Raw genomic sequence first — 27,490 nt, 5'->3', positions numbered from 1 at the left:
CTCTGTCCCAAGGACACTCCTTGGCCACACTCTGACACCTCGTCATAGACTGGTCACTTTCTGATACCTCCTGATCACATTTGCTCATCCTCCCAGCTCTGCTAATTAAGGCACATCTGTGCTGAATTAAGGCAAGTCCGACAGTGTTGTGGTCGAAAGCAAGAGTCAACAATTTTTCTCTTAAAAATAGTAAATATTGTAGGTTTACCTATCACAACTACTCAGCCCTACTACTGTAGTGCTAAAGCAGCCACAGACAAAACATAAAGAAATGGGCGTGGCTGCATTCGAAGAAAAATTCACTTACAAAAACAGGCTGTCCCTGCCCAGTTAAGACCATTGACTGTCAAATTAATTGGATTGAAAGTTCACGTTGATGACTTAACATTTGCGTGACCTTGGATAAAGCATTGAACCTCTTGAAGCCTCCATTTCTTCCTTTACAAAACGATGGTAGGAAAATTCCTGCTTCATAGAAATGTAAAGATCAGTGAGTCCATGCACAAAGTCCTTGGTACAGTGCCTGGCACAGATCGTGCATTCTGTAATGTTCAAGTAGTAGCAGTAGTGAGAGGAGTTCCAGGCTCTCGAGCACTCCACTGTCTTCTACTCTATTATCTCTTTTTGACCTTTTAGTCTTCCCTAATTATCCCACATCCCATTATCTAAATCCCAGCTCCCTTCCTTGCTTGATTTGTGAGCTGAGCAAGTATTATCTCTTGGAACATCATCTACAAATTGTTGCTAGTAATAATTATGTTGCAGGAGGTTAAGATTAAAAGATATTTTATACGTGCATATTTATATGTGTAATGCTCCATATGTACTAAACACTCTACAGATGCTCTGGGAATGATAGATTTTGTTATTGTTACTATAACCCATGTTCACCCAGGCCTCATCAGCCTGAGCATACAAATGGGGTCACATTACCAGTTAAAATTAAAAATTTTCTGGCTCGTGTTCCCCACTTGCATAACATAGGACCTCAGATACCTTTTAAAGTGTCCCCTAATTAAATATTTCCGGCCACCCCTGGGAATATCTCACATGAGTTCACACATAACACTAATTAGAACAATGGAAAATTTAGTGTTTGCCCACTGCCAGCACCATCCTAAGTGCTCTATATCCATCAACTCATTGACCTCCTCATAGTTCTCGATTATCTCCTGTTTGTCAGGTGCGGTTCTAGAAGACTGGTGTGCAAAATGGAGAATGTTTTACTTGTAGTCTTCTTGCCTCACGGGGCTGGCCTAGGGAATGGATATTCTGCTATCCTTTCTTCCTCCAGGCACCTGCCATTTGGTAAACCTCCTGGGCCCAAACCCTCTTCCACACACTGATATCAGCACAGTCAGACACTTTGGAATTCTAACAGAAGCCACAACTTAGACCCAGTCTGGGACCTCCATTGCTCCCACCACCACCATCCCCACTGCCATATCATCACCATTTCTTATTATTCATCTCTCCCTTCATATTCTCATCAGTACCCTCAATTGCCCTGCCCGCTAGTCCTCCAAGTGCATAAACCTTGCAAAACTGTACCCTTTGTTGAACCCACACCCACACAGCTGAGGACACCCAGACAAAGCTGCACAAACATGATACTTAGAGTCACTACAAGTGATGTCCTTTCCCCCAGCCAAGCCTTAGCAACCACCAGAGCTGCCTCTGACTTGACCCAACTGAGTTCTTCTTGGCAGAGATTCCAAAATTCACCCCAAATGTCACCCTGTCAGCCTCATTTTTTATAAGATGATTTCATTTCAGCTTCCCTGGATACAGTAAGCTGTTGGGTAGAAACCCCTTCAGCTTCCTCTCCAGTCACCTTGTTCATGGCTACCTGCCTGTGGCCATCTCTCCCCCAGGTCTTCTCCAAGGAAATTCATGGTCTAAGAGCCATACTTTCAAATCCTCTTTCCCAGTGAAGTTCTTTCCACTTTTGCCTATTGACCCAAGTTGGTATCTAGAGGGGTCTTTAGGTCTAAACAATAACCCAGGGAATAAGACCTCCCCAGCTGCCATCTGAGCCAGCCAAGCAGCAAATTACTGGAGAGAGGGGAGAAGAGAGGCACAGCCTACAGACGCATCCCCCATCACCCTATTAGGATCTGTAGTGCAAGTACCAAGATAAAGATAACTATGTGTGTTTGAGGGATGGGGGTGCCTGTTGGAAGCCTCAAGCATCCTTCATTAGTTTGTTCGTTCGTTCCTTCCTTCCTTCTTTCTTTCCTTTCTTCCCAGACTACGCACCTCCTAATATTAGTCACTCTCTACTATCTCCCTGGGCCTCTGGTCTAGTAGCCCATTTGGTGGAACCCAGGGACCCCTGCCTTACCCTCTGGTCTGCTTCTGCCTTTGCCAGGATCCCTGGATTCCTGGAATGGGTCTACTTTGCTATCAGGTCCCATGGCTTTGAGGATATTCTCCCATGTACAATATCTGTCTTTATAGCGTAGGCTCCATCACTTAATAACTGTATGGCCTGAAACAAGTTGCCTAACTCCTCTGAGCGTTGCTTCCATGCTCATCCATGAAAAAGGGACAGTGACACTAAACGAAGGAGTTGTTGTGAGGGTTAGCACATAGGCACAGCATCAAGCAGAGTGCCCAGTGCCAATATGTACTTGACATGTACTGTGATCCACCCACTTTCATCCCACCTCCTTTTTCCTATGTCACTGGTATTGCATTTGCCGTGCCTTTGTTTGGAAGGGAGAATGGGGCTAACCCAGGGGAACACAGTACATGTTCTTTACTGTTTACTGAAGATATAAAGTGTGAGCATAATGTTTTGCACATGTAATAAGTGTGGGATATTTATAACATGAATATTTGTGATAGACGTATGTGTCCCATATGCTTTGCCAGCCCGTGGCAAAGAACTTAGACATTCCACACCCTGTAAGTCTGGAGAGAACCATAGTTGGAGAGGCAGCCCACCGAGGACCTCCACAGGGAGGCAGGGCTGGGTCCTCAGGAAAAGCAGAATTGGCCTCTGCATCCAGGAGGCATCTGTGTCCATGTCTTTTAGAGGGATCCAGGGCTCTGTTAAAGCTGAGAGTCTGGGTATCCTGGGAGCTGTGGCTTCAGGGGTCTTGCTTAGGGAGGTGAAAGGGGCCTATGAGAGCCCCACATAGAGAGATGTTGCTGGACTCAGTTGGGCTTAGCACAGGGGAAATTACTCTCTGAGATTAACCCTTCCTCTGACCCAAGGCAGAGAGACCAGGAGCCTTTCTCCACACACAGTTTCCCAAGTGAGAAGCAGAAACAGTTTGGTAGAATCTTAGGAAATATCAAAAAACCACTCAGAGCAACTTAAGCAAACAAAGGGGTAACTTATTATAAAAACACAAGAAACAGAAACCCACTCAAAACAATCTGACACAAAAAGGAGACATGATTATAAGAAAACAACTAACAACCTAAGTAACTTAAGCTAAAAGGTTTCTATATTTTAACAATACAGATAACAACAACTCTGACACAAAAAGCAAAATATTTTTAGAATACAAGAGCCCAAGGGCAGAAAGCATAAACTCCCAAAGGACGGGAATCAGGATGGCAGAGGCACAGACTGAGACCATCTTCCACACTCCAGGATCGTTCTCTCTCCTCCCTGCCTCCTTCTGAGCACTTGCTACATTCTCCCCTCCCTGCAGATCAATTTTCCTTGCTTTTCCATTATCCCGGGATAAACGTGGCTGTCTCACTCTTGACTTTTGTTTGTTTGTTCGTTGTTTTCTTCTTTTCTTTTCTTTTCTTTTTTTTTTTTTGAGACAGAGTGTCACTCTGTCACCCAGGCTGGAGTGCAGTGGCACAATCTCAGCTCACTGCAGCCTCCACCTCCTAGGTTCAAGTGATTCGTCTGCCTTAGCCTCCTGAGTAGCTGGGATTACAGGCGTGCATTGCCACCCCCAGCTAGTTTTTGTATTTTTAATGGAGATGGGGTTTCGCCATGTTGGCCAAGCTGGTTTTAAACTCCTGACCTCCAGTGATCCACCCACCTTGGCCTCCCAAAGTGCTGGGAATACAGGTGTGAGCCACCGGGCCAGATCACTCTTGGCTTTGAATCACTTCCCAGTTTATATTCTAGTTTCAGATCCCAAAGGATCATCTGAGGGACCAGGCTTAATTCAAGTATCCACTGAGCAGCATCATAGGATTAGGCTTTTGCAGAAGGGGCAAGAGCAGATCAGGCATTTTTATTTATTTATTCATTCAGTAAATACGAATTGAGCAGCTACCATGTGCCAGACCTTCTTACAGGGGCTGAGAACAGACCAGGAAACCAAAGTCTCTGCCTCCGTGGAGTTCACGTCCTCATGACAACTAGACTGACGGACCCTTCTGTAGATGAGATGTTGGAAGCCCACCTGGTTCTAAGGCAAAGAGGGGTGGGTTTTTAGATGTCTCTGTTCAGTTGCTTCTGAAGGGTGACTGTAGTGTCTTAGTCATCTCTGGGCAGACTTTCTAGGAGATGATTCTGAATGCAGTCATGTCATCTGTGGATTTCTGTTAGACCATTGATCAGAGGCACTTCTATTCCAAATTCATCCTCCTGGGTGGCTTTACCAATTGCTAAAAGGACACAGAGAACAGCAGGGATCCTGTGTTTTGGATACAGTTACTAAAATGGAGTCACAGGGAGGTTTATGTCTTTCTCCAGGCCACGGATATCAACAGAACCAGTGGGGTGGAAGGACCTTTATTCTCATATACCAGCATGTGTGGCAGCCTTTTCCTAGGCAGGAACCTGCTGAAACATCCACGCACATGCGAGACATATTCATTCATTCAACAAATGCTTGATGACTCCTACTTCATGCCATGCCCTTTGCTGGGTGTTGAGAATACAGCAGGGAGCAAAGTAGTCATGGTGCCTACCCTAATGTAACTTACAGGTGAGTGAGGGAAACGGCAAGAAGTAAGAAGCATAAGAAGTTAGGGAAGAAAACAACAGGCTCCTCTGAGAAGGAAATCAGAAGGGTCGTTGTGAAGGCCTCTCTGAGCAGGAGCCATTTAGACAGAGCCCTAAAGGTTAAGTAGAAGCCCTCTGTGCCAGAGTGGGGGCCAGGGGCGTTTCAGAGGGAAGAGTTTGAAGTGTGTGTTAGAGAATCTGAAAGAACAAAGGAAAGACCAAAGTGAATCGATTTTTAATGGAAGGTCCTAAAAAGCATGTATTTTCTCTTTCAAGCCCTTGGAAGTAACACTGTGGGCCTGGAAGCTATGGCCACACCTGCTACCACCCCTATTCCTACCACCTGCTGCTGTTATGGGTCATTCTTCTTAAATGCAAATTAGAACTATCTTCCATTCTGCCTCCTTTTAAAGGAATGCATGTCTGTTGGAAAAATTCAAACAATATATAAGCATATAAGATATACTCTTAAAGACTTAGCATGCCCCCAAATGCCATCATCCCGTGCAATACCATTATTAACAGCTTGGTATCTCATTTCGGATACTTTCTATAAATATAAAGTAATGTAAAGTCTGCACCAGGAGTTGGCAAACTTTTTCTGGAAAGGGCCAGAGAGTATTTTTACTCCAGATGGTCTCCTTTGCCACTGCTCAGCTCTGCTTCGTAATGCTAAAGGCAGCCACAGACAATATGTAAACAAATGGCTGTGTTCCAGTAAAACTTTATTTACAAAACCAGGCAGCCACTGACCTGTGGGCTGTAGTTTGCTGATCCCTGTTCTATATGAATGAGACTGCACCATATGTACTCATCTGTAATCTGATTTTTTCGTATGTAAGCCCAAGAATAGATCTTGGACTCTTTCCCATATCAGTATTCAAAGAATAGTGCTATTCTTTGAAAAGGCTGCTAGTGTTTCAGTAGATGGCCCTAATCCACCCTTTGCAACCAGTTCCTTACTGGTTGAATGTTTGGGTTGTTTTCAGATTTTTGCAGTTACAGGTTTGGAAGTAAGCCTCATCTATTAGGACCAGAGAGAAGCTGGCTCTTCTCATTCTCCCATTTTGAGGGGCTTGGGTTTTATTTATTATAATCACCATGATGTTTTAGTCATTTGGTGTTATCATTCACAGCTGAGCTTTGGTTTGGCTGACTAAAGACCTGATTTTGGTCTTAATTCTACCTCTAAATAGCTGAAAGGATTGGAAGACTCATTTAGCCTCTCTGATCACCATATTCCTCATCTATAAACTGAACATGAGCATAACTGGCCCTGCCTTCTGCAGAGGGTATTGTGAGACACAAATGAGATAACTGCTTGGCAAGTGCCTTGAAAGTTATGAAGTGGTATTCCTAGGTAAGGGGCTATCATCACTATCATTATCCTTGTCATTATTATTAATGTGGTAATGCTTGGGATGATGAGCTCATCTTTCTCTTACGTTTGAGTAAATATAGAATAGAGTCTGTAGTTGGAATCGTTGATGTGGTTGTTGATTTTCCAAGCCTCAAAGTATTCAGCCAAACAATCTGGAGGCCATTTATTAAGCCCTTATTATGTGCCAAATAGGGCCAGCCTTGGTGCCAAGTTCTGTGCTAGTTGCCAGGGTTATGAGAAGATTAGGTGATGAACCCTCTCCTCCAGGAGTTTCAGAACCTACTGGAAAGAACTACCCTTACCCAAGCTACCAAAATAGTGTGATACATGTTATAACCGGGGGAAGAAAAACAGAATTCTGTCAGAGAGAAGGTGGCGTTAAAAGTGTAGGATTTTGCCACACAAATAAGGAAAGAAAAGACGTTCTGACATCTGTAAAGTTCTGGGCCAGTCATACCCAGCTAGGGTCCAATGCTGGTGCAGTAGTGACCCAAAAACACAGTCGCCTGAACACGGTAGACGTTTATCAGCCTTCTTATAAAAGGCGTCTGGAGGGCAGCGCCAGGGTTGATGAGGGAGCTCCATCTCGGCTCCTTTTTCTCCCTACTCTGCCATGCTAGTCCACGGATCCCATTTCAAGGTTATCTCAGATCCAAGATGGCGACTGAGGTTCCAGCCGTCATGTCTGAGTTCCAGACTCAGAGAAGGAGGAAAGATACAAGGAAGGAACGGCCAATAAGCATTTCCCTCCGCTGAGTCAACTTCCCTTAAGCAGCCTTTTTAGAAGTTCCACAACAATCCACTGAAGATATTTATTCAGTGCCACCATGTGACAGACACTGGAATACAGCCGTGAACAAAACTGAACAGCTGCCCATCTGAAATCTATATTCTAGTGGAGGAAGACAGAAAAAAAATAAGGTCAATATAGAGTCGATGAGAAAGTATTAACTGCAGTGGAGAGAAATATAGCAGAGGAGGGTATTGGGGGCATTGGGGAGAGGAGTATTGCAATTTTAAGTAGCTGCTCAAAGAGTGTCACGAAAGGAGAAATTGAGCTAAGTCCTGAAAGAGGTAAGAGAGGGATGCGCAAATACCAGAGGCCGGTGTGGTTGGAGCAAAACTAGCATAGAGACGACAGGAGCTGAGGTCACAGAGGGGACTATTGGAGCCACATGTGCAGGGCCTTGAAGGCCTGTGAGGATTTCGGTTTTACCCCGAGTGAGACAGGAGGCTGTTGGATTGTTTTCAGCAGACATGATCTAACCTGTGTTTACACAAGGAGGCTGGGAAATGTAGAATTTAGCTGATGCCTTGAAGCTCTGGATAAAATTGGAGTTCTGTTACTGAAGGATGAAGGTGGGGAAAGTGGTTATTGGGGACTACAGCTAGTTTTGCCTCTTATGAGCTGTGTGAACTTTGATTCCAAGTTACTTAATTTTTCTGAACTTTAAGTAAGATTTAACTCACTTTGAATTTATAAAAAGGATAGATGAAACAAAAGACATGATGACAGGTCCCTGGATCTCTATGACTCACATATGGGTCACCCAGTGGCCAGTTCTATTCTGGCCAGAGATACTAGGCATATGGAGAAGACAGATTTGATAAAGGAGGTCAAGGCAATGCATCACGGGGCACGTGAGGAAACCACTGAGGAGTCCCCTGTGATGAGTGACCATGTTCTCTGTCCCACTTGGGTTTAAATGCAGTAGTGCATCCAGAGCTGCTGCACTCTTAGCTGCAGGCAACGACTTAAGGTGCAGGGTGTTCTCACATGCTCCTGTGCAAGAGTGAGACTCTCAGAGTCCCATCCCATCAGTCAACCAGATGATTGGCAGCTGAGTGACAGCCTCAAGCAGCAGCCGCCTCCTGTGTAGGTAATCTAAAAGGTACCCAGGTGACAAGGACCACCCTTAGCAAAATTCCTCCTGAGCCATTCATCTCTGATGAATTAACTCTGATCCCTTCTATTCTGGTTCTTCCCTCCTTAGCTCCACTCTTTGAATTGCTGAGTCCTTCTGCAAGGACTGTCGGCACCCTTTTGTGAGTCCCCGTCTCTAGACCTCTCTGTTGCCCCCCCAATAATGTATCCTCCAAATGCTCATCAGTCAACCTGATACTCAGTTGCATCTCTCTGGTACTGACTGGCCTCAGCTGTATCCTATTACTGCCCAGCCCTGGTGACAACCCTCTTGACCATCAGTTATCTTAGAACAAGGAGGACTGAGGAAAAGTAATCATGCATGAAGCGTGAGCGTGGGCTCCCAGGAGCTGCTCAGGATTTCCAGCTGATGGTGAGGGATGCTGGAGAGTGTCCTACTCCAGAGATTTGGGACCTGGACTAGTACTCTCAAGCCACAGGCAATGTCAAGAGTGGTCTTGTTTGGTGCAGAGGGACAGAGTAGATGACTGTTTATTCATATCACTGTATGACTGATAGGGAAGACATATAAGGGTCAATAGCCACATGAAAAAAATACGGTGGTTTTCATAAACTGGCAAGCACCCAATACCCAATGCAAAGCCCTGGAAAACTGCACTGGAGACATCAACTTATCCCGCCGGTCGGGTAACCCAACCCAGAGGTGGAAGTGAGTTTTGTACTTCCTCCCTGAACGTAAGTATTGGTACCCATGCACTCAGAAGTACCTGCAGCAGATGGGTATGACTGGACCTGCAGAACAGATGCCAGCTCCACTCCCCAGCCAGTGGTACAGATGGGGCAGAAGAGAGAGGAAGAGAAAGAGCATCTCCAAAAGCAGACTGTCTACCCTGCTTCTCAGGGGAACACAAAAGACCAGGAGGCTGCTGAGTGTGGGGGGATCAAAGATGAGCAAAGTGGTGGGCTGTGCCTAAGCACTGACCTTTACCACAATGACCCTGCCGGCAGCTGAGATGTGGGCCAGGGACCGTCAGCCCCCACCAGCCAGAGAAACACATGCTTCCCTTGGGGAGGAGCGAGCAGGGGATGAGAGAGGGCCTCAGGCATTTTGCTGGGGCTCCTTCCTCTGTGGGTCAAGGCAAGAACATGGGAGGAGGGGGGGAAATTGCCCTCTTCAATGCGATTTCCATCCTTCAATTTCTACCCAAATTGAGAGACGTTTCTAGACCTGAGGGGAGTAGGAGCCACAGTCACGCATCCCTGTGTGCTCTGTGACTAATTAAACTCGGGTTCTCCTCATGGGCACCGGAGCCCAAGAATAGCCTCCTCATGGGCCCCCTGTGTGTGTGTGCACGTGTTCGTGTTTCTTTTTCCTAGAAAACCCTCGGGAGTCATGTTTTGATCCTGGTTCCATCAAGAACGGCACGCGGGTGGGGTCCGACCTGAAGCTGGGCTCCTCCGTCACCTACTACTGCCACGGGGGCTACGAAGTTGAGGGCGCCTCGACCCTGAGCTGCATCCTGGGGCCTGATGGGAAGCCTGTGTGGAACAATCCCCGGCCAGTCTGCACAGGTGGTGGAAGCCCAGGGGTGGCAGGGGTCTGAGGAACTGAGGGCATGCCGGGGGCAGAAGGCGCTATGGGCTAGCAAAGGGAGGGGGGCAAGGTCCTCAAGCCCGGCTCCTCCAAGCCTGGCAAACCTGGGTTTGCTGTGGATGTGTAGAGAAGTGGCTTATAATTCACTAAGTGTGCAGTTCTGTCAAGGTATCATCTCAGAACACGTGGTGTCCCCACCCCCATTCACGTAGATGCTCGTGCCCTCAACGGAGGCCCCCAGACATGCCACATCAGGGGGCTCACACCAGGGAGAAGTCATTTAAAGGTGGCTCCTGGACTAGTTCCTAGGCCTAGGGAAAAATCACTGAGAGATCAGATATGTTAAAGTAAGGCCCGCAGAATGCGCTGATCTCAGGTGGGTCTGGGTGAGCCATGGGGGTCCTGACGAGGGATAGGAATGAGTATCAGGGCTTTAAAAGCTTGGTGACCACCCGTTGAAAAGCCAAGGCTACCCCTTCGTCATGGTAAGAGAGGCAGGCTCAGACCCGCCCCTTGTGGAAATTGGGCACGGTGGAGAGCAGCAGAAGGTGGCTGGGTCACATGGGCTGGCCGCTCCCCATGGGGTTAGTCCGGGGAAGCTTCAGCTCCCTACTCACGCTGACACTCACTGTCCAGGTTAGATGTCAGCCAGGGCAGCAGATCATTTCTAGGCCCCACGTGTAAGCAGAAGTTGTTCCTAATGTGCTCCCTAAGGCTGTGACTTCAGGGACCAATGGCAGGGTTTATAGGTAGAGGGCAAGAACTGACACCTGCCCAAGAGGGCCCTTGGTAGCTTCAGGGCAAGTTTCAGGCCACTTGCCAGGCCAGGGCTGCATGTCCTTGGGCAGGGCAGGGTCCGCAGGACTTCCCTTCTCCAAGCCAGGGGCCGCCCACCTCAGGACAGCCCTACTGGGGCCAGAAACTCAGGCTGGGGCAGAACAGAGGATGGTCACTGGTTAAGAGGCCCACAAGGTCACCTGACTCTCTACCTGGTTTCTCTTTCAGCCCCCTGTGGGGGACAGTATGTGGGTTCGGACGGAGTGGTCTTGTCTCCCAACTACCCCCAGAACTACACCAGTGGACAGATCTGCTTGTATTTTGTTACTGTGCCCAAGGACTATGGTAATGGGTTTTGATTGTTGTTGTTCATATGTTTTCTGACTCCTCACCCTCATTCCAAAATGGGCAATTCCTCAGACTCCTCCCAATTATACAGCCCCATTGTGGGAATTGCAGAACAGTCTCCCAAAAAGGACAGCCGAGTGCTGATGTTTCTCAGACGGGCTGCAGAATACATTCCGGATACAAGAGGGCAGAAGGGCACAAGTGAGCCCCGCCAGAACCAAGGGGACAGAGTTGGTGAGAAACTGGCCAAGACAGAGGGAAGGCAAGGTGCCCCAGGGGACTACCCAGTATGGCCCAAGTCCTAATGGAGGTGCCGCAGATCTAGACCTGTTAGGAACTCAGGGTGAGTGGCCAAGGAGCAGGAGGGAGGAAAGGAGTGGGATGGAGCTGGGCTTGAAAGTACAGGTGAGGGAGACCAGGAGCCACGTCATTCTGGTGTCCCATCTGAGAACCAAAGCCTGGTCCAGAAGCTATAGGTAGGACAAGCAAGAAAAAAGTGAAAAGCAGGCCAGTGCCCTGGGAAGACAGAGAAACTTCCAGATTCCAAGAGACGTGGGCAGAAAAACCAACCCAGGCTCATTACCTGGTTGGCAGTGGGGACATTCAAGAGTCCTGCCAGCCCTGGAGGCATTCAGGAAGATGAAGGGCAACCAGGTGACCAGGCTGGCTTCTTTTTTCTTGGATCTCCTCTTTGTAGGAGGACTAACAACCATATATCAACACAATTGATGTTGGGTGTGGCAAAGGACATCAACGTATCCCGACCATCCAGGGGAGGAGGAGGAGGGAGGGAGCAGCCTGCAGAGAGCTAGCTCCTTATTCCCCAAGACAGGATGGGCAAGCACAGAGCAGGGCCTGATGCTTGAGGCGTTCACCAAACATTTAGTAAGCACTCATTGGGGGCCATGCACTCTCCTGGGTCCTGGAGTTGCAGAGATGAGAGAGACATGTTTTCTGTCCTCTATAAATTCCCAGTCTCATCTCTACCCATAGCCCCAGCCACCAGTACACCCACTCCTGCCCCAGAACCAGGACACCTATATACATGTACACACACTCCCCAATATACTGAGGTGGGAGGGGCCTCAGACTTCTAGGATGGCAGTTAGAAAAGTCCTGAAAGGCTGTCCAATCTGATCTGCTACCCAGAGCAGAATCCTTGATAGGTGGGCATGTAGTTTGTGCTTGGATCCCTTCCTTGATAAGGAGCTCACAGCACCCACTACAGATCTCGGTATACAGTTTTCAACTCAATGACACTGACTAACTGACCTTGGGACGCCTGAATGTGGGGTCCTGACATCGCATGGAGAATGAGGGATGGTACCCAAAGCCCTCTGATGGCCTCCAGTAGGTGCTGCAGCTGCTATCCGGGAAAGGAACAAAGTTGGCTCCGTTTCGCCTCCATCCGCCTGACCTTTGGGTGCAGCCCTCCATGTTATCTTGACCCTTGTGAAGGCCAGCCCCGCCTTCCCAGGTCCCCGCCTCCCTGTGCCACTGTCTCACTGCCAGACTGTGCCACTGCACTAACCAATGCAGCAAGCCACAGCCCAGGAACCAACAACGTCCCCAGGGCTGCCCTCCGCCTGGCTTGGGTCCCTGGACCCCTAGATCCCCTCTCCTGCCCCCAGCGTGCCTGCCCAGTCCCCACACCGTGTCTCCTCCGCAGTGGTGTTTGGCCAGTTCGCCTTCTTTCACACGGCCCTCAACGACGTGGTGGAGGTTCACGACGGCCACAGCCAGCACTCGCGGCTCCTCAGCTCCCTCTCGGGCTCCCATACAGGTACCCGGGGCTCGGCCAGGGTGGGGATGGTTGTGGGCCGGGGTCATCACGGCCGGCTAAAGGAAGGAGGCTGTAGAAGCACCCCATGGCCGCAGGTGGCACCCTACGGCTCTGCGTGCCTGTCGTGCTCTGGTGCTCGCCTGCAACGCTGCAGCCAGCTCCTGAGAGCTCCAGCTCGCGGGGCATTCAGCAGCGGCCCTCACCCAGGCTGTGTCTACACCGCCCCCTTGTGGTGCAGCCTTCTCCTGTTGGTTCGTATTCAGATGCAACTTTTATTCTTATTCTAAATGTATTGCATTTTCATTATAGAAAACTTAGTGATAAAACAAAATAATTGCATACAGAATCAAAATAAAGACTACCCCGAAAGAGCCACTGACAAGATGTAGTGGATCTCCTTCCAGTCTTTGTATCTACTTCGACGTTTACATATTTTATTCAACAAACCAATATACATATTTTATTGAAATATTCGCTGCGAGCTTTTCTCTGTCATTTTTTTCTTCTAGGCTAGGATTTTTAAGTGCCACATAGTAGTCTCTCATATAGTTAGTTAAAATTTATGTAACGAATTCCCTGTTATTGAACATTTAGATTGTAATGTTTTGTGCTTATGAATAGTAATGCAATGTATTGTACATACATCTTTATATACATTTCTGTTACTCTAGAATATCTAGAAGTGGAATTGCCAAGTTAAAGGATATGTGAGATCTTTAAGGCTTTTTATGCAGATTATCAAATATCCCTCTAGAAAGACCTTGTCAGTTTGATCACCAACAATAAGAAAGAGGGCATGTTTTATTCTCACAAAACCAGGTAATCAAAAAAAAAAAAGCGTCATCAGTTTGAAAAGTGAAAATGGTATCTCATTTTCTAATTTGCCTTGTTTTATTACTACTTAGGTTAAATTTTTCTAATGTGTTTATTGGCCTGTGCATTTTTTATTTGTGAATTTATTGTGAATTTGTGTCGATTCTTCTATAAGCACTTATTTTATTTAGTGAGTAGAGCTCCATATTTTATAAGCTATATAAATATATATAATATGCTATAAAAAGCCCTCCTCTCCAGCTTGTCTTCTGCTATATAATTTTCTTCAGGGTGCTTTAATGTCAGAATATGTAAATTTCCCATGCTATCAAATCTATCGATGTTTTCTTATATAGTTTTCTCCTTTGCTTTTATGCTGGTCAAATAAATATTCCTCTGTGTTTTCTTTCACTTCTTAGTTTCATCACACTGCTTTAATACCTTTGGAATTTATTTTATTATTTGATATGGGGAATCTAACTGTGTTCTTTCAAATATAGTTAATCAGTTGTCCTAGCAGAACTTTCAAAATGCCAAATTTACATATACTAAATTTTTATGAAGTGTCTGTTCTTAGACTTTTTATCCATTTGTTCTAAGTGTCTATTCCTTTTTCAGTTTTAATTATTATAACACTATAATAGTGTTTACTATATAATAATTTTAAATACATGGTACTATAAGTCCCCAAAGCCATTCTTGTTTTGAATTTTTATTGGCTGTTGTTGCTTACTTTTGCCTCCAAATTATATTTAGAAATATTTTGTTAAGTTTAAAACATTGCATCAAAATCTTGACCGGGATTTAATAAAACTTACACGTTAAATTAGGGTGAACTCACGTGTTTATAATATTAACTCTTCTTCCCATCCAGGAATACAATATGTCTCTCCATTTGTTTATCTTCTGTAGCCCTTGGGAGGGTGCTATAATTTTTATTTAGGCAGTATTCATTTTTTGTTAACTTTATCCCTAGATATTTCATGGAGATTTTTGTTGCTGTTGTAAATGGGTCTTTCCCCCTCCCCCCCGCCGTTATGTTTTCTAGCTGGTCATTACTAGTATATTCAAAGACTGTTGTTTTTGGCATATTTGCTTTGTAAAGTCATTGGGCTCTTCATAATACTGCTTACACTGCCAACTAATTCTCCTGGCTCCTCTAGGCAAGAAGTAATATCATCTGCAAATAAATTTGTCTCATTATTTTATCTCCTCCTTTTCAGTGGCTTTTCTTTTATTTTCTTCCATGGTTATTGGTCTATTCAGGTATATTACTGTAATATCAATGTTGATGTTTTAGCTTTTAGTAAAAAATCCATTTCATAATTTTGTTTACATTTAGTACCACAATGTATATAGTGTACTATGATGATGTTTACCCTGCTTTGTATTAGTGGTGATATTCCTGCCTTTGTTATGCTACATCGTGCATTCATCATCCCCTTTTTACTCGGCTGTAGCAGGTGTTTTGTGTTTTTGCATTTGGTTTTTTTTTTTTTTAATTTTTATTGCTGCAATTTATCAATTATTCTGCAGAGTTTGTTGTTGCTATTTTTTTATGAATCTCTGACTTTATTTCATCATTTCCTTCCTCATATCTTCTTCTGATTATTTTGTTCTTGTTCTAACTTCTTGAATTGAGAGCTCTGTTCATTATTTTCTCTGTGTAATAAGGAACATGTTTACAGCGATGTATTGACCTCGAAGCATAGTTCTGGCTTCATGCCGTAAATTTTGATCTGTGCTGTGTTCATCATCGTTACTTTTTAATAGCTCATCATGGTGTTGTTTACTCGTTTTGCCCAAGTGTTGGCTAAGAATGTCTTTTCTTTTCCCCTAAGAATATGGGTTTTGTTCTTGTTGCATTAAACTTTTGTGTTAATTTATATTTTTATTTCCATGTAGTGAAAGAATGTGGCCTGTACCATTTCTTCTTTGCGGATTAATTGAGGTCCTTTCAGTAGCCAAGGACCTTTTTTTAGTTTCCTAAATATTTAAGAAAGATGTGTATTCTCTGTAAGGTAGAGAAGCAGGACGAATGAGCTCAGGCTCTACAATCACACTCTTTTCTTAGCTCTCCTGTTTGTTTTCCAGGTGTCTTAGGGCACAATACTTGAACTCGCTGAGCTTCAGTTTTCTCCTCTGTAAAATGCAAAGAGAAAGAGTCCTACCTCCTAAAGTTAGTGTTAGGAGTAAATGAGTTTTGTAATTGCCATTAAATCAATCTTACTCAATTTTGTTATTCAAATCTGTTGTATCCGTGATTCTCAACCAAACAAATTTTTTGTAACCACCACCTCACACATACACACCCAACCAAGAGTGTAAATCAGGAACTCATGGAGTAGGATGCCTTTTCAAAACAGATAGATAGATAGATAGATAGATAGATAGATAGATAGATAGATAGATAGATAGTAGATAGATAGATAGATAGATAGATAGATAGATAGATAGATAGATAGGTGTATAGCTATAGATTTAGAGTTATAGTAAGGATTTTCAAGTAAAGAGATATAGAGAGGTCTAAATTTAAGACCTATAGATATAAATATGGATGTAGATATAGGTGTATAGGACCAATAGAAACAGGAAAGGAAAGGAAGAAGATGGGAGAGGAAGATGAGAGAGGGAGAGAGAAAGAGAGAAAGATGTATAAGACCTGTAGATATCAAACTCCTGACCTCAAGTGATCCACCTGCCTCAGCCTCCCAAAGTGCTGGGATTACAGTGAAACCCCATGTCTACTAAAAACACAAAAATTCACTGGGCATGGTGGTGGGTGCCTGTAATCCCAGCCACTCGGGAGGCTGAGGCAGGAGAATCACTTGAACCCGGGAGGCGGAGGTAGCAGTGAGCCAAGATCGCACCATTGCACTCCAGCCTGGGCGACAGAGCGAGACTCTTTCTCAAAAGAAAAAAAAAAAACCTGTAGATATCAATATCAGTATATTCAGAGAGTCCCTTATTCCTCATTTGGAGAAACACTGATAACGAGCCATTGGTACTGATGGGAGTGCACTATGTCCCTGTCCCTGAGTGGTGTTGGGGGAGAAAAAGCTTAAGGACCACTACTCAACAGTCTTCATTTTGTTTTTCTATTTGATGTATCAATGATTGTGAATGTTGCATGAAAGTATTTCCCATTACAATTACGATATTTTGTTGTCTTCTTGTATTTCTAGCAATTTTTGCATCTGTTTTCCTGACATATCTTCTCTCATTTTCTCCAAGTCTTTTTCTTTTAAGAGAAAGTTGACTCATTTATTTTACAAGTGAATTATTTGGTCTGATATCTGTCATCTTGTATTGTTCTTTCTGCGCTTTTGTTTGTGTTGTTTTGATTTTGCTTCCTCGCTTTTCCATACATACCTGACCCATCTCTAATTTTCAAGTTTTTCTTGATATATTTGGACTTTTATATTAATGTTATAGTAGTTATTTTTTAAATTGTGGACTTCCTCCCCAAGAGCAAATTTTTGCATTTGCATTTTGTTTTGTTAGCTCATTGACAATAGTTATTACACTTTTCTGGTTGTATTTATCTCTGCTGGTTCCTGAATTCCCTACTTTAGTTTTGGGTTGTTTTTTTTTTCAGTGGGGCTTAGAACTGCAGTACTTTCTGTACCATGCATATATGAGAATGCTTTCCTTTTGACATGGGATATAAATGACAACTTGATTGTAAATCAAATTATGGATCAAACTTTATCTTTCAAAACTGCAGTAATTATTCCTCTCTATTCCAACATTTACTGTTACAGACAAATTGGGGTCCAACGTGATTCTTTGTCCTCGTAAGTAACCTGTGCTCTTCTGTCTATATGATTTTCTTTTTTTTGTTGTTAATTAAAAAGCCCGCTAGGATGTATTGTGGTAGAGGTCTCTTCTCACTGATTGTATCTTGCACTTGGCAAATACTTCAATCTGAACCTCACATCTTAGGAAAAGTGTCTTCTTTCTTAAATGATTTTTTTTTTTTTTTCTTTTTGAGACAGACTCTCACTCTGTCACCCAGGCTGGAGTGTAGTGGTACGATCTCAGCTCACTGCAACCTCTGCCTCCCAGACTCAAGAGATTCTCCTGCCTCAGCCTTCCGAGTAGCTGAGACTCCAGGTGTGCTCCACCACACCCGGCTAATTTTTGTATGTTTAGTAGAGATGGATTTTCACCATGTTGGTCAGGCTGGTCACAAACTCCTGACCTCAGGTGATCCGCCCGCCTCAGCCTCCCAAAGTGTTGGGATTACAGATGTGAGCTACCTCACCCTGCCTTAAATGATATTTTTTCTCCTTCAATTTCTCTGTCTTCTCTTTCTGGAATTCCTGATATATGCATATGGATTTTTTTTTTCATCTTTCATGTCACTTGTCATTTCTCTCATTATTTGAATCTCTTTATCCTTTTTCTGTGGATTCTGAGAGAATTTCCCAAATTTCATCTCCACTTCACTGTTCAGTTTCTGTGGAATCCAGCTGCTTGCACTAGCATTTCTCATCTCTTTGCAGCCTTTATTGATCTCAGATCCTTCTTCCTCTGACTTCACAGATGCAATGCTAGATTTAATCGCATGACAACCATGACTGAACATCTGCTGAGTTTTGCCTGTTCTTTGTTGTGGTTCACATAAAGTGTTTGCTTTGACTTCTCAAAGTGATCTCCTTCCTCAAAACTTTAACATTTTTTCTTATGTCCAGTGATTTTACTATTTGCTCTCCCTTGAAGATGGGGCCCATGTGCCTTCAGGGCTGAAGTTGACATGGGTTCTGTGAGAGCTCACTAGGGTCCTTATCCACATCTGTCAGGCCAAATAGAAAAGCTGAGTTTCACTCTACTCACATCCATCTGGAGGAGGAGTTGGAGATGGCAGTGATAACAAAGGGAGGCTTTGTCTTCATGAGTTTCTTTCTGCTTTGGCAGCTACACGTTAGCTGGGGGCAATAACTGTTAGCTGGGGCAATGACTCCTAGCCAGGTTCAGCCCTCTGGGTCACATGTACATCTAAGCCTGCTTTGTAGAAGGCTCTCTGCTCCCATGTTGGTGGCATCACATGAGCTTCCTGGAAGTACAGGTGGACCTCCCAGTAGCTCCTTGGTGGGTCCCAACTCTAGCCCTCACTGTAGTGGAGATATAGCCTGGTTCTCTGTAATCCCTGCCTTCCTCCTGAGAATGGGGTCTGGGGTCAGCAGCCCTTCTCAGGGGTCCCTGAAGCTGCAGGGGGGGCAGCAGGCAGAGTGGCCATGCCGCTGCCTCCACTCAGGTTCTCCCTGGGCTTCCCCAGGATGGCGACTACACTAATTGGCTGCAGGTCTAGTTGGTGCTGTCTCTCCCCTGGCCCAACTGTACTGCACCAAGCAGAAGATGTACCTTTGTCTTCTGCTACACAGGCTGTCAGCCTCCCCTGGTTTCCTGTGCTCATGCAGGTTCCCCCCGGTTTGTGTGTTACTGGCCAGCAATGGTACAACCCGGTTAGCCTGGGACAGTCCCACCATAACTATTGATAGCACTTTCTTTGACTCTCCAAAGTGTTCTAGTATGAGCAATAAATTATACCGTCGCTCTGGTTATCCATCATTTCATAGGATGGTGAGAGAGTGTCTGGAAAAGACCAGTTGCTCCTAGATGATCACTTCATCCTCCTTCCTAGAAGCCAATGCTATTTTTAAAAACTCAGCTTGATGTCAGTTTTCCAAGTAAACCACCAGTCAGTCGGCTTGGTAACAGCTGCTCTTTCCATCCCTGTCGCTCCACACATCCCTAGCAGCCTTCTCCTTTCTGGCACAGGTCATTTAATCTTTCTGGGCCTCTCTTTCCTTCTTTATTAAATGAGGGTACTGAATTCTGTCATGCCAACCTCGCGGTGACCACAGGTCAAGTTAAGACCGTGGATGAAAAAGCTTTCTATAAACTTTAAATTGTAAAATGCAGTAAAAAATGTGAGATTTTATTTCAGGAAGGCCTGGAATGTGGAAGGAATTGCTGCATGGGGTACTGGCAGCCCCTCCTTCCTGGCCAGAATTTTATCTTCTGGGCCCACCTGCTGGACTCACTGTTCTCTCCTCCTTGCCCCTTATCTCGGCAGGAGAATCATTGCCCTTGGCCACCTCCAATCAAGTTCTCATTAAGTTCAGCGCCAAAGGCCTCGCACCAGCCAGAGGTTTCCACTTTGTCTACCAAGGTATGGAGGACACGGACACCGGAGGTAGGAAGGTGATCTCGGTTCGTAAGGGACTCGTGATCGAAGGAACAGGGATCTTTGACCTCTAGTCTGAGTCCCTTTCTCAGGGTGTTTGGGGGCAGTTACTAGTTAGTAGGGCAATTCCCTGAAATTCAGTTAATTTTATGCATTCACTTACTCAGCAGACATTTCTTAGACAAGTTCTGTGTTTAATGAGGAAGGAAATCAGAAAAGGGCAGCTAATTTTTTCCCCTTCCCCACTCCACCCATTGTCTGGCATGGTCCAGATGGCACTAAAGAGACCAGCCCAGGCATCTTACCTAGACTTCCCTGGAGCTTGGTTTTGCCTGCCAGGCACAGTAAAGGTGCGGGGAAAACATAGGCTCTGAAGTGCCGTGGACATCGATTTGAATCCCACCTCTCCACCTTCGAGCTAGGCTCCAGCTACGACAGGCCTCAGAGCCTGTTTGCTCACCTGTAAGGAGAGGGCAATCGCAATGCCTCACTGATAGGATGCAAAGAGGCTTCGGGAAGTAGCTGGTACCAACCAGCCAGTCGGTGTTAGTTCCCTTCCTTACTGGCCCAGAAAGGCAGTTTGGACCATCCTGGCTTTCACCCCCAGGCCCCAACCTCCACTTGCCCAGGAGAACATCCACTTTTGTAGGGCCCAGGTTCTAAGCATGGTCCTGTTCATTCGACTCTGCCCAAGATGAGCTGTGTTTCTCTATGCAGGAGCGATCCTGCCACAGGGGAGGCCATCCCCGGCCCATCAGCCATTCTGGGCGGCAGGAGGGAGAGAAGACTGGGGTCATGGAGGGCAGGGTCCCAGGCAGGATCTTAAGGCACATGGGGAACACAGGACAGAGGCAGGGCGAAGGCCCCGAAGGTGGAGGAGGAAGGCCCATTCTCCTTGCTGGGGAACGTGGGACCCTCTTGAGTGAAGGGCGTCATTGGGAAGGCAAAGAACAAAACTGGGCCTGAGGTCTGTGGGAGGTCCACGGCTCTACCTCCCTGCTTTCCAGGCACTGTGCTGTAGCACTGTGTGTCCAACTATGCTTCAGTATAACAGGCGTCCTGCTAGTTAGCCCTCAAGCCCTTCCCTCCAGGAGAGCATCCAGAGCCTCTCAGGGTTTCATCCGGACGCTCTTTGTTCCAGACCTGTTGTATGTCCGTCCCTGGGCCAGTTTCTGGGGGGTGAGGCCTCCCCTCAGTGCCCTTGTCCCCCACAGCTGTTCCCCGAACCAGCGCCACGCAGTGCAGCTCTGTGCCAGAACCCCGCTACGGCAAGAGGCTGGGCAGTGACTTCTCGGTGGGGGCCATCGTCCGCTTCGAATGCAACTCCGGCTATGCCCTGCAGGGGTCGCCAGAGATCGAGTGCCTCCCTGTGCCCGGGGCCTTGGCCCAGTGGAATGTCTCAGCGCCCACGTGTGTGGGTGAGTAACCAGCACCCGGGCGTTGGGGGTGCGGGGGGCGGCACGTAGTCCTTTCTCTCTAGGGGAGGCAGTCAGCCCCAGCGATGCCCCACGACACACAGCGACCGCTTCCCACCGCATGGCTGAGGTGCAGTGTCCCAGTCACCCCAGTCCCCGGCACTGTGGGCTGTGTGAAGACAGCCGGGGTACTGGGGATGGGGCACACGTGGAGAGGGGAGCTGGGCCCAGGGCCCCGAAGAGAGTTGCATGGGGAGAGGCCGTGGAGAAGGCAGGACTGGGGACATTAGGGAGACACCCCCATGGGGGGGGGAGGACAAACAGAGGCTGGGGGCCCTGAGGGAGGAGTCAGCTTGGGGAGGCTCCCACGGGAGGCCACAAAGCCTCTCACCCGACGGCCTCTCCTCCCAGTGCCGTGTGGAGGCAACCTCACGGAGCGCAGGGGCACCATCCTGTCCCCGGGCTTCCCAGAGCCGTACCTCAACAGCCTCAACTGTGTGTGGAAGATCGTGGTCCCCGAAGGCGCTGGCATCCAGGTAGGGGCAAGGAGGCTCTTCGGTCAGGCAGGTGGCCGTCTGCTCACAGGTGACAACCACAGGTGCTGGCTGGTGCCAAGGCCTGAGTCAGGGTGAGCCAGGAAGAGACATACCAGCCCTGTACCTGCCCCTGCGGCTAAGGAGGTTCAGTCCCAGTGTGGAGATGTGCCTCCCAAGCAGAAAACACAGCAGGTTCCAGGCCCTAAGAGCTTCAGGGGCATGCGGTGGGGGTCAGGTAATCCAGGAAGGGGGAGAGGTGGGCATTGATTGGCCCTGGCCAGGAGGGGAGGCTAAAAGAAGGAACGGGCCTGGAGCTGGAATCTGAAGTGCGGGAAGGATTCACAGAAGTTGTTTCTCAAATGGCTAAAGATTTTCTTAAGATTCTGAGGGTTAGAAGGGGAGGCAGTGCTGATGAGAAGAAAGAGCAAAGCACCCAGCACAGCTGAAGCACAGAGAACGCCCAGGCACACACCTAGGGAACCACGCACAGCCTGAGCTGTAGAAGCTGAACTGGGGGCATAACTGGTACCCACGGGTAAGAGCCAGGCAGAGGGAGGCCCCAGCGTTGGTGCCAAGGCAGGGAAGAGGGTCAGGAGCCTGCAAGGCCAACAGAGAGGCAGCAAACTGGGACTCCAGCAGACAGATCCGGGCAGGAGTGGGTTACGGGCTCATTGCTGCAGGACATCTGATGCAATCAAGGCTGGAAAGTGGGGAAGCCCAAGGAACGTTCCAGAGATGAGGAGACAGTCAGTGAGACTGTCTTCCCACTTCCTGGAATTTCTTTTCCCCATGCTCTGCCTTGCAGAATATCCCACTGTCTTCTAATCATTTTGTTTCCACATCTGTCTTCCCCACTGGACAATGAGCTCCTTGGAGTCGGGGTTGCATCTTACTTTTACTGGAAGGGACTAGCACAGTGTTAGGCCCAGAGTAGATTCTCAACAAATCGAATTAACTATGGGAAGGGCAGAAAGGGGAAGCAGAGAAGGAGGGAGGGATGCAGGCTGCCTAACCAACAATTCAATCTTCTGCCTTCCCAGATCCAAGTCATCAGTTTTGTCACAGAGCAGAACTGGGACTCCCTGGAAGTATTTGACGGTGCAGATAACACGGTAACCATGCTGGGGAGTTTCTCAGGTAAGCAGGGTTTCCAGGGGCTTCAATCTGGAGGGTAGTGCTGGAACTCATTATCATGAACATTGTTACTATCATTATTATTATTGAGATGTAATTTATATTCCATGAAATTCACCATTTTCTAGCGGACACATCAGTGGTTTTCAGTAGATTCGAAAGGTCCTACAACCATCACTACTATCTAATCCCAGAACATTTTGACCACCCCAAAATAAACCAGGTATCCATTTGCACCCCCCTCCCCAGCCCACACCGAGCCTCTAGTAACAAGTAATCTACTTTCTATCTCTATGGATTTGCCTATTCCAGGTATTTCATATAAATGGAAGCCTTCTGTGTTTGGCTTCTTTCACTTAACATGACGTTTTCAGAGTTCACCAAGTCACAGTATGGTTCAGCACTTCACTGTAAGGACAGAGCATATTTTATGTGTCCGTTCATCAGTCAATGGCTTGCCTCCACTTTTGTGCTGTTATGAATAATGCTCACGCACAAGTCTTGGTGTGAACACACATTGTCACTTCTCTTGAGTATATACCTAGGAATGGAATTGCTGGGTCATGTGGGAACTCTTTGTTTAACTTTTGGAGGAACTTCCTGTTTTCCAAAGTGGCAACACAATTTTGCCATTCTAGTGATGGACTTCTGACTGAGTGTGGTGTATAGCTGTGCCCAGTGGCCAGGGCAATTATCTGAATCTTTTAGGCCCAGAACTCTAGGTGGCCAAGACATAAAGAGGAGTCACATGCTTCAGATAAACTGTCCACACTGCAGGACTTCCCAGAGAATAACACAGGTCAGAGTTATCCTGAAGATGGCCAGGAGGAGACCCAACTCATACCTCACCCTCCTGCGGGCACATGGCTCTGCCACTGCTCATCTTACAGGAAGCAGATTGGAGTCCCCCTCCCTCAGCCATTGGAGACCTAGCCCTCTGAGGAGTGCTAATTTGTCATTTAGTGAATTTCATAACTGGGGACATCTGGGGGCCTTGGGAGCAGAATGTCAGCAGGTAGCAAAATCCAGAGGAATAGGGAGGAATGCAAGGACCTGGAGGAGCCGAAATTAAATGACCCCTGGTGTCCTTGCCCTAGGAACAACCGTGCCTGCTCTTCTGAACAGCACCTCCAACCAGCTCTACCTTCATTTCTACTCAGATATCAGCGTATCTGCAGCTGGCTTCCACTTGGAGTACAAAAGTGAGAATCCGGGGTCTTGGCTGGTACAGGGTTCAGGGTGGGACCTAACAGTTACTGAGCCCCTTCTGAGCAAGGATTATACTGGAGCTGCATATTGTCCATCCCGCTTAAGCCTTCCCACAAACCTAGGTGAGGATGCTAAAGCCCAGAGAAGGTCGAAACCTCCTCAAGGCTGAGTTCTCCTCCAAGTGTCCGTTACTCGAAAACCTGTGTGCCTGCTCAGTATCCACACCAGGAATGGGAAGGAGACTTGCATTGGCCAAGGTCCCAGTATATAATTGGGATGTAAGAAAATTGTGCTTTCCTCCCCCAGGTCTAAAACCTGGCCTCTCTAACCCCTAGTTCTGTGATGCGATTATTTTTGAAGTTCCTCCTCTCATTGGATACCTCACTCATCTTCTACCAGATTTCTCACTGCAGGCTCAAACCCTTATATCCTGGCTTCTGGCATCCCTAAGTGGTCACTACTAAATACTCTTCACAGAAAAAGATTTGTGGATGTGCCTTCTGGGGAACAAAGAAAGAGGTTTCTAGGGAAACTGCTTGCATACTGGGACTGCCTGCCCCACCCCCTTTCTCCACTGGGTACAGGAAAGAATAGGTAGGCAGCAGCATTTTTTACACTTTTATTCAGCAAATACTTATTGAGCATTTACAACATGCCAGGCGCTGTGCTGGGTTTTGCCAGGATTGGGAAAGATTAAAATGGGTCAGTCAAAGTCCACTAGAGAGAGGTAGATACATAGACAGAGAGGTGCATGACAGCATTACAGGTGCTCTCATGGATGGCTCCAGATGGTAGAGAAATGGTTCAAGGGTGAGAATGGTTGTGGGTGGGTGGAGATGCAAACGTCCTGAAGACACATTGAGCACCTGCAATGTGCCACGCACTGTGTTAGGCCCCCATAGTACAAAGGTCAATAAGACAAGGCCCCTGCCTTCAAAAGCACAAAATCTAGAAGAAGAGAAGGACATGGACACAGTCATTTTAGTGAAACCTAAGAAAGCACAGAGGAAAGGAGAGATGCTAAGAAAGCACAAAGGAAAGGAGCTAAAGCTAGCCATGGAAGGACTTGCAGAAGGGGATGCCTGAGTTAGGTTTGCAATGAGAAGTGAAAAATGCAGGAAGGCATGGTTGGCTTGACCATCTGTAACAGCATGGGCCTGTGCAGAAAGAAGGCCCACTTGGTGCTAGATGCCTAATTGGGTCAGAACTATATGTTACACACATGCCCATCTGGGTCTGTGAAACAAATGAACTTCATCCAGCTGCTTCAGAAAGAATTAAACAGATCCCAGGATGCTCATCACCTGAAAGAACTGAAGCATGCACCTGGAAAAAAAAAAAGACCCAAGACAGCTAGAAGCAGACCCTGCAGGGTAAAGGGTAGGACAGGGACCTCTAAGACTCCTTCCAGCAGATGTGTAAGGCTTCACTCCCCTGGTGGAGTGAAATATCCTGGGTTTCTTGACTAAATCACATTTTTTCCTTTTATCCCTTCTTCTCTGTTCTCTCCAGTTTTGTTTCTCTATCCAATATTTTGAGCTCTTAAATGTTCCTTAGAATCTTCTCTGTTCTTTCTTCTCCCAAAGATACATTTTCTTTCTAAATCACTTTGCCATTCTACTGCCTCATTCCCAGGAAAAAGTCCACCTCTTCTCAATTTTCTTTGTCCAAGGGGACTGGCAGTTTTCTCAGTAGCTGACATTTCATGTGTTGTCCCCTCATGATGGGAAGAGCTAGGGAGAAACAGAGCTTCCCACTGGTATTTGGAGACTGGAATTCCTAGGAGCCAGGACCCTGTAGTTATATTTTATTTTGTAGGATAATCTACAAAGAGCTCACAGACAATAGAGAATTAACTGCTATTGTAGAGGCAAATGGTTTTGAAGGGTACTGAAAAGTCACATCCACTGCTATGATTCATAATTAATGTTTATTTAATTTAAGTGGAAATGGAGCAATATGCTTTCAAAAGTAATAAGTTACATATGATAAAAAATAATTTTTCCTTTGTTGTAAGCGTGGCTTAAATAAAATCAATCTGTGTAGCATAAGTTAGAATGGACTTTTCTATATCTCCCTCCATTTTTCTCTTCAACCTCATCTTTCTCCCATTCCATTTTTCTTCCTACTGTGCTTTTTTGTTCTCATTCTGCTCTTCTATCCATCACTGGACAGTAAGTAGGTCTTTCCAATAAGTAGGTCTACTTAGTTGCGACCACTGCACTAAATAGTGAGTTTTGTTCTACTTGGAGTGTGCAGAGGAAGGGGGAGAAATAGACAAGATGACAAATGAAGCACTTGAAACTCAGTTTGATGGTTTTTTTAATGCTTGTCCTTGGGGTCTTTTGTCTCAGCTGCTGAGAGTTTTGGACAAGGCTCAAAGAGTTTTCATTTCCAAATATCACACTCACATCTTAAAAGCACATGTGGGACAGGAATTGCCTGGGAAAAATGTGAAGGAATTTGCAGAGTGATAGCAACATTCTATGGTTTTGACAGGTGTTTGGGTTACAAAGGTACAGGCATTTGTCAAAACTCAGCACATGTACACTCAAGATTATGATGTTTACTTGATTATTACCATGTTCATGCACAATTTGTGCATTTTGTTATATGTGAGTTTCCCTCAGAAGGAAAAAAAGCACATGTAGTTATCAGAGTCTCATCTCTGAATGTGGCATGAGGACTCATTAGCTGCTGCCTGGGAAGATGGGTTGGTGGCTGATGGTCTAGGCTGATTGGTCCTTTCCTGTTTCTTTTCCATGAGCCCCTAGCTGCCTGTGGGCACTGGATACACGTGGGCTCCTCAGGGAGCCTGTATCCCCCAAAGGAGCCTGTATCCCCCAAGGGAGCCTGTATCCCCCAAGGGAGCCCCCAGAAGGGCCAAGGCTGCCATCTCCCACACTCTCTGGGCCATGCCACCCAGATACACAGTCTGCCATCCTCCCCTTTCTGCCGCCTTGGTGAGGAAGACCACTTTAGAGTTCACAGCTACCTCTCCGCCTCCTCGTGAGTCTTCTGGCCCTTGCCCCTGGAGAAGTGCCCTCCAAGTCCAGTCCAGCAAGACACAGAAACTTTTTAGTGCATCTGAAGTGCCTGCACCTGTACGTGGACTCCTGCAGAGCACAGGAGAGGCAGGAAGCCCCCTGTCTGGAAATGCTACTCTCCCATTTGCTGTGTGGGAGGCAGCCAGGGAGGGAGTCAAAGCAGGATGAGGACCGTTTTAGGAGGGGAGGCAGGGAGAGCAGGGGACAAGGTCAGACATGGGCTCATGTGGCCTCAGGGCTCGGCTTCTGCTTGGCCGACCTGGGGTCAGACTGGGCTTGGTCTGAATCCTGGGTCTGTGACTGACCAAGGGAATGTTTCAGCGCCTCCTATGGCCTGTGTCCTCATCTGTGAAATGGGATATGAAGACCTGATTGAAGGGTATGAGGGGACGCCCACACCAATGCGCCCCAGCCTTGCTCATGGGAAGTGCTCAGTGAGCACTTCTCT

General features: G+C 46.6%; 1 protein-coding gene across 10 annotated transcripts in view; it reads left to right on the top strand.

The window, feature by feature from the left end:
• CSMD2 (CUB and Sushi multiple domains 2) overlaps positions 1–27,490 on the top strand; it is a 701,208-nt gene that overhangs the window by 520,007 nt on the left and 153,711 nt on the right. For 9 of the 10 annotated variants that reach the window (XM_032160157.2, XM_032160162.2, XM_032160159.2 and 6 more), the window contains 8 exons: positions 9,571–9,765; positions 10,793–10,909; positions 12,582–12,695; positions 19,591–19,686; positions 20,916–21,119; positions 21,528–21,652; positions 22,693–22,789; positions 23,884–23,988. In XM_032160157.2, coding sequence (XP_032016048.1) covers positions 9,571–9,765; positions 10,793–10,909; positions 12,582–12,695; positions 19,591–19,686; positions 20,916–21,119; positions 21,528–21,652; positions 22,693–22,789; positions 23,884–23,988 — 1,053 coding nt within the window. The remainder of the gene's footprint in view (positions 1–9,570; positions 9,766–10,792; positions 10,910–12,581; positions 12,696–19,590; positions 19,687–20,915; positions 21,120–21,527; positions 21,653–22,692; positions 22,790–23,883; positions 23,989–27,490) is intronic. The other variant, XM_032160160.2, reaches the window with a different exon arrangement.

This window comes from Hylobates moloch, unplaced genomic scaffold (genome assembly GCF_009828535.3).
Source record: "Hylobates moloch isolate HMO894 unplaced genomic scaffold, HMol_V3 SCAFFOLD_8, whole genome shotgun sequence".
Taxonomy (NCBI): Eukaryota; Metazoa; Chordata; class Mammalia; order Primates; family Hylobatidae; genus Hylobates; species Hylobates moloch.
This window is presented reverse-complemented; position numbering and strand designations above follow the sequence as displayed.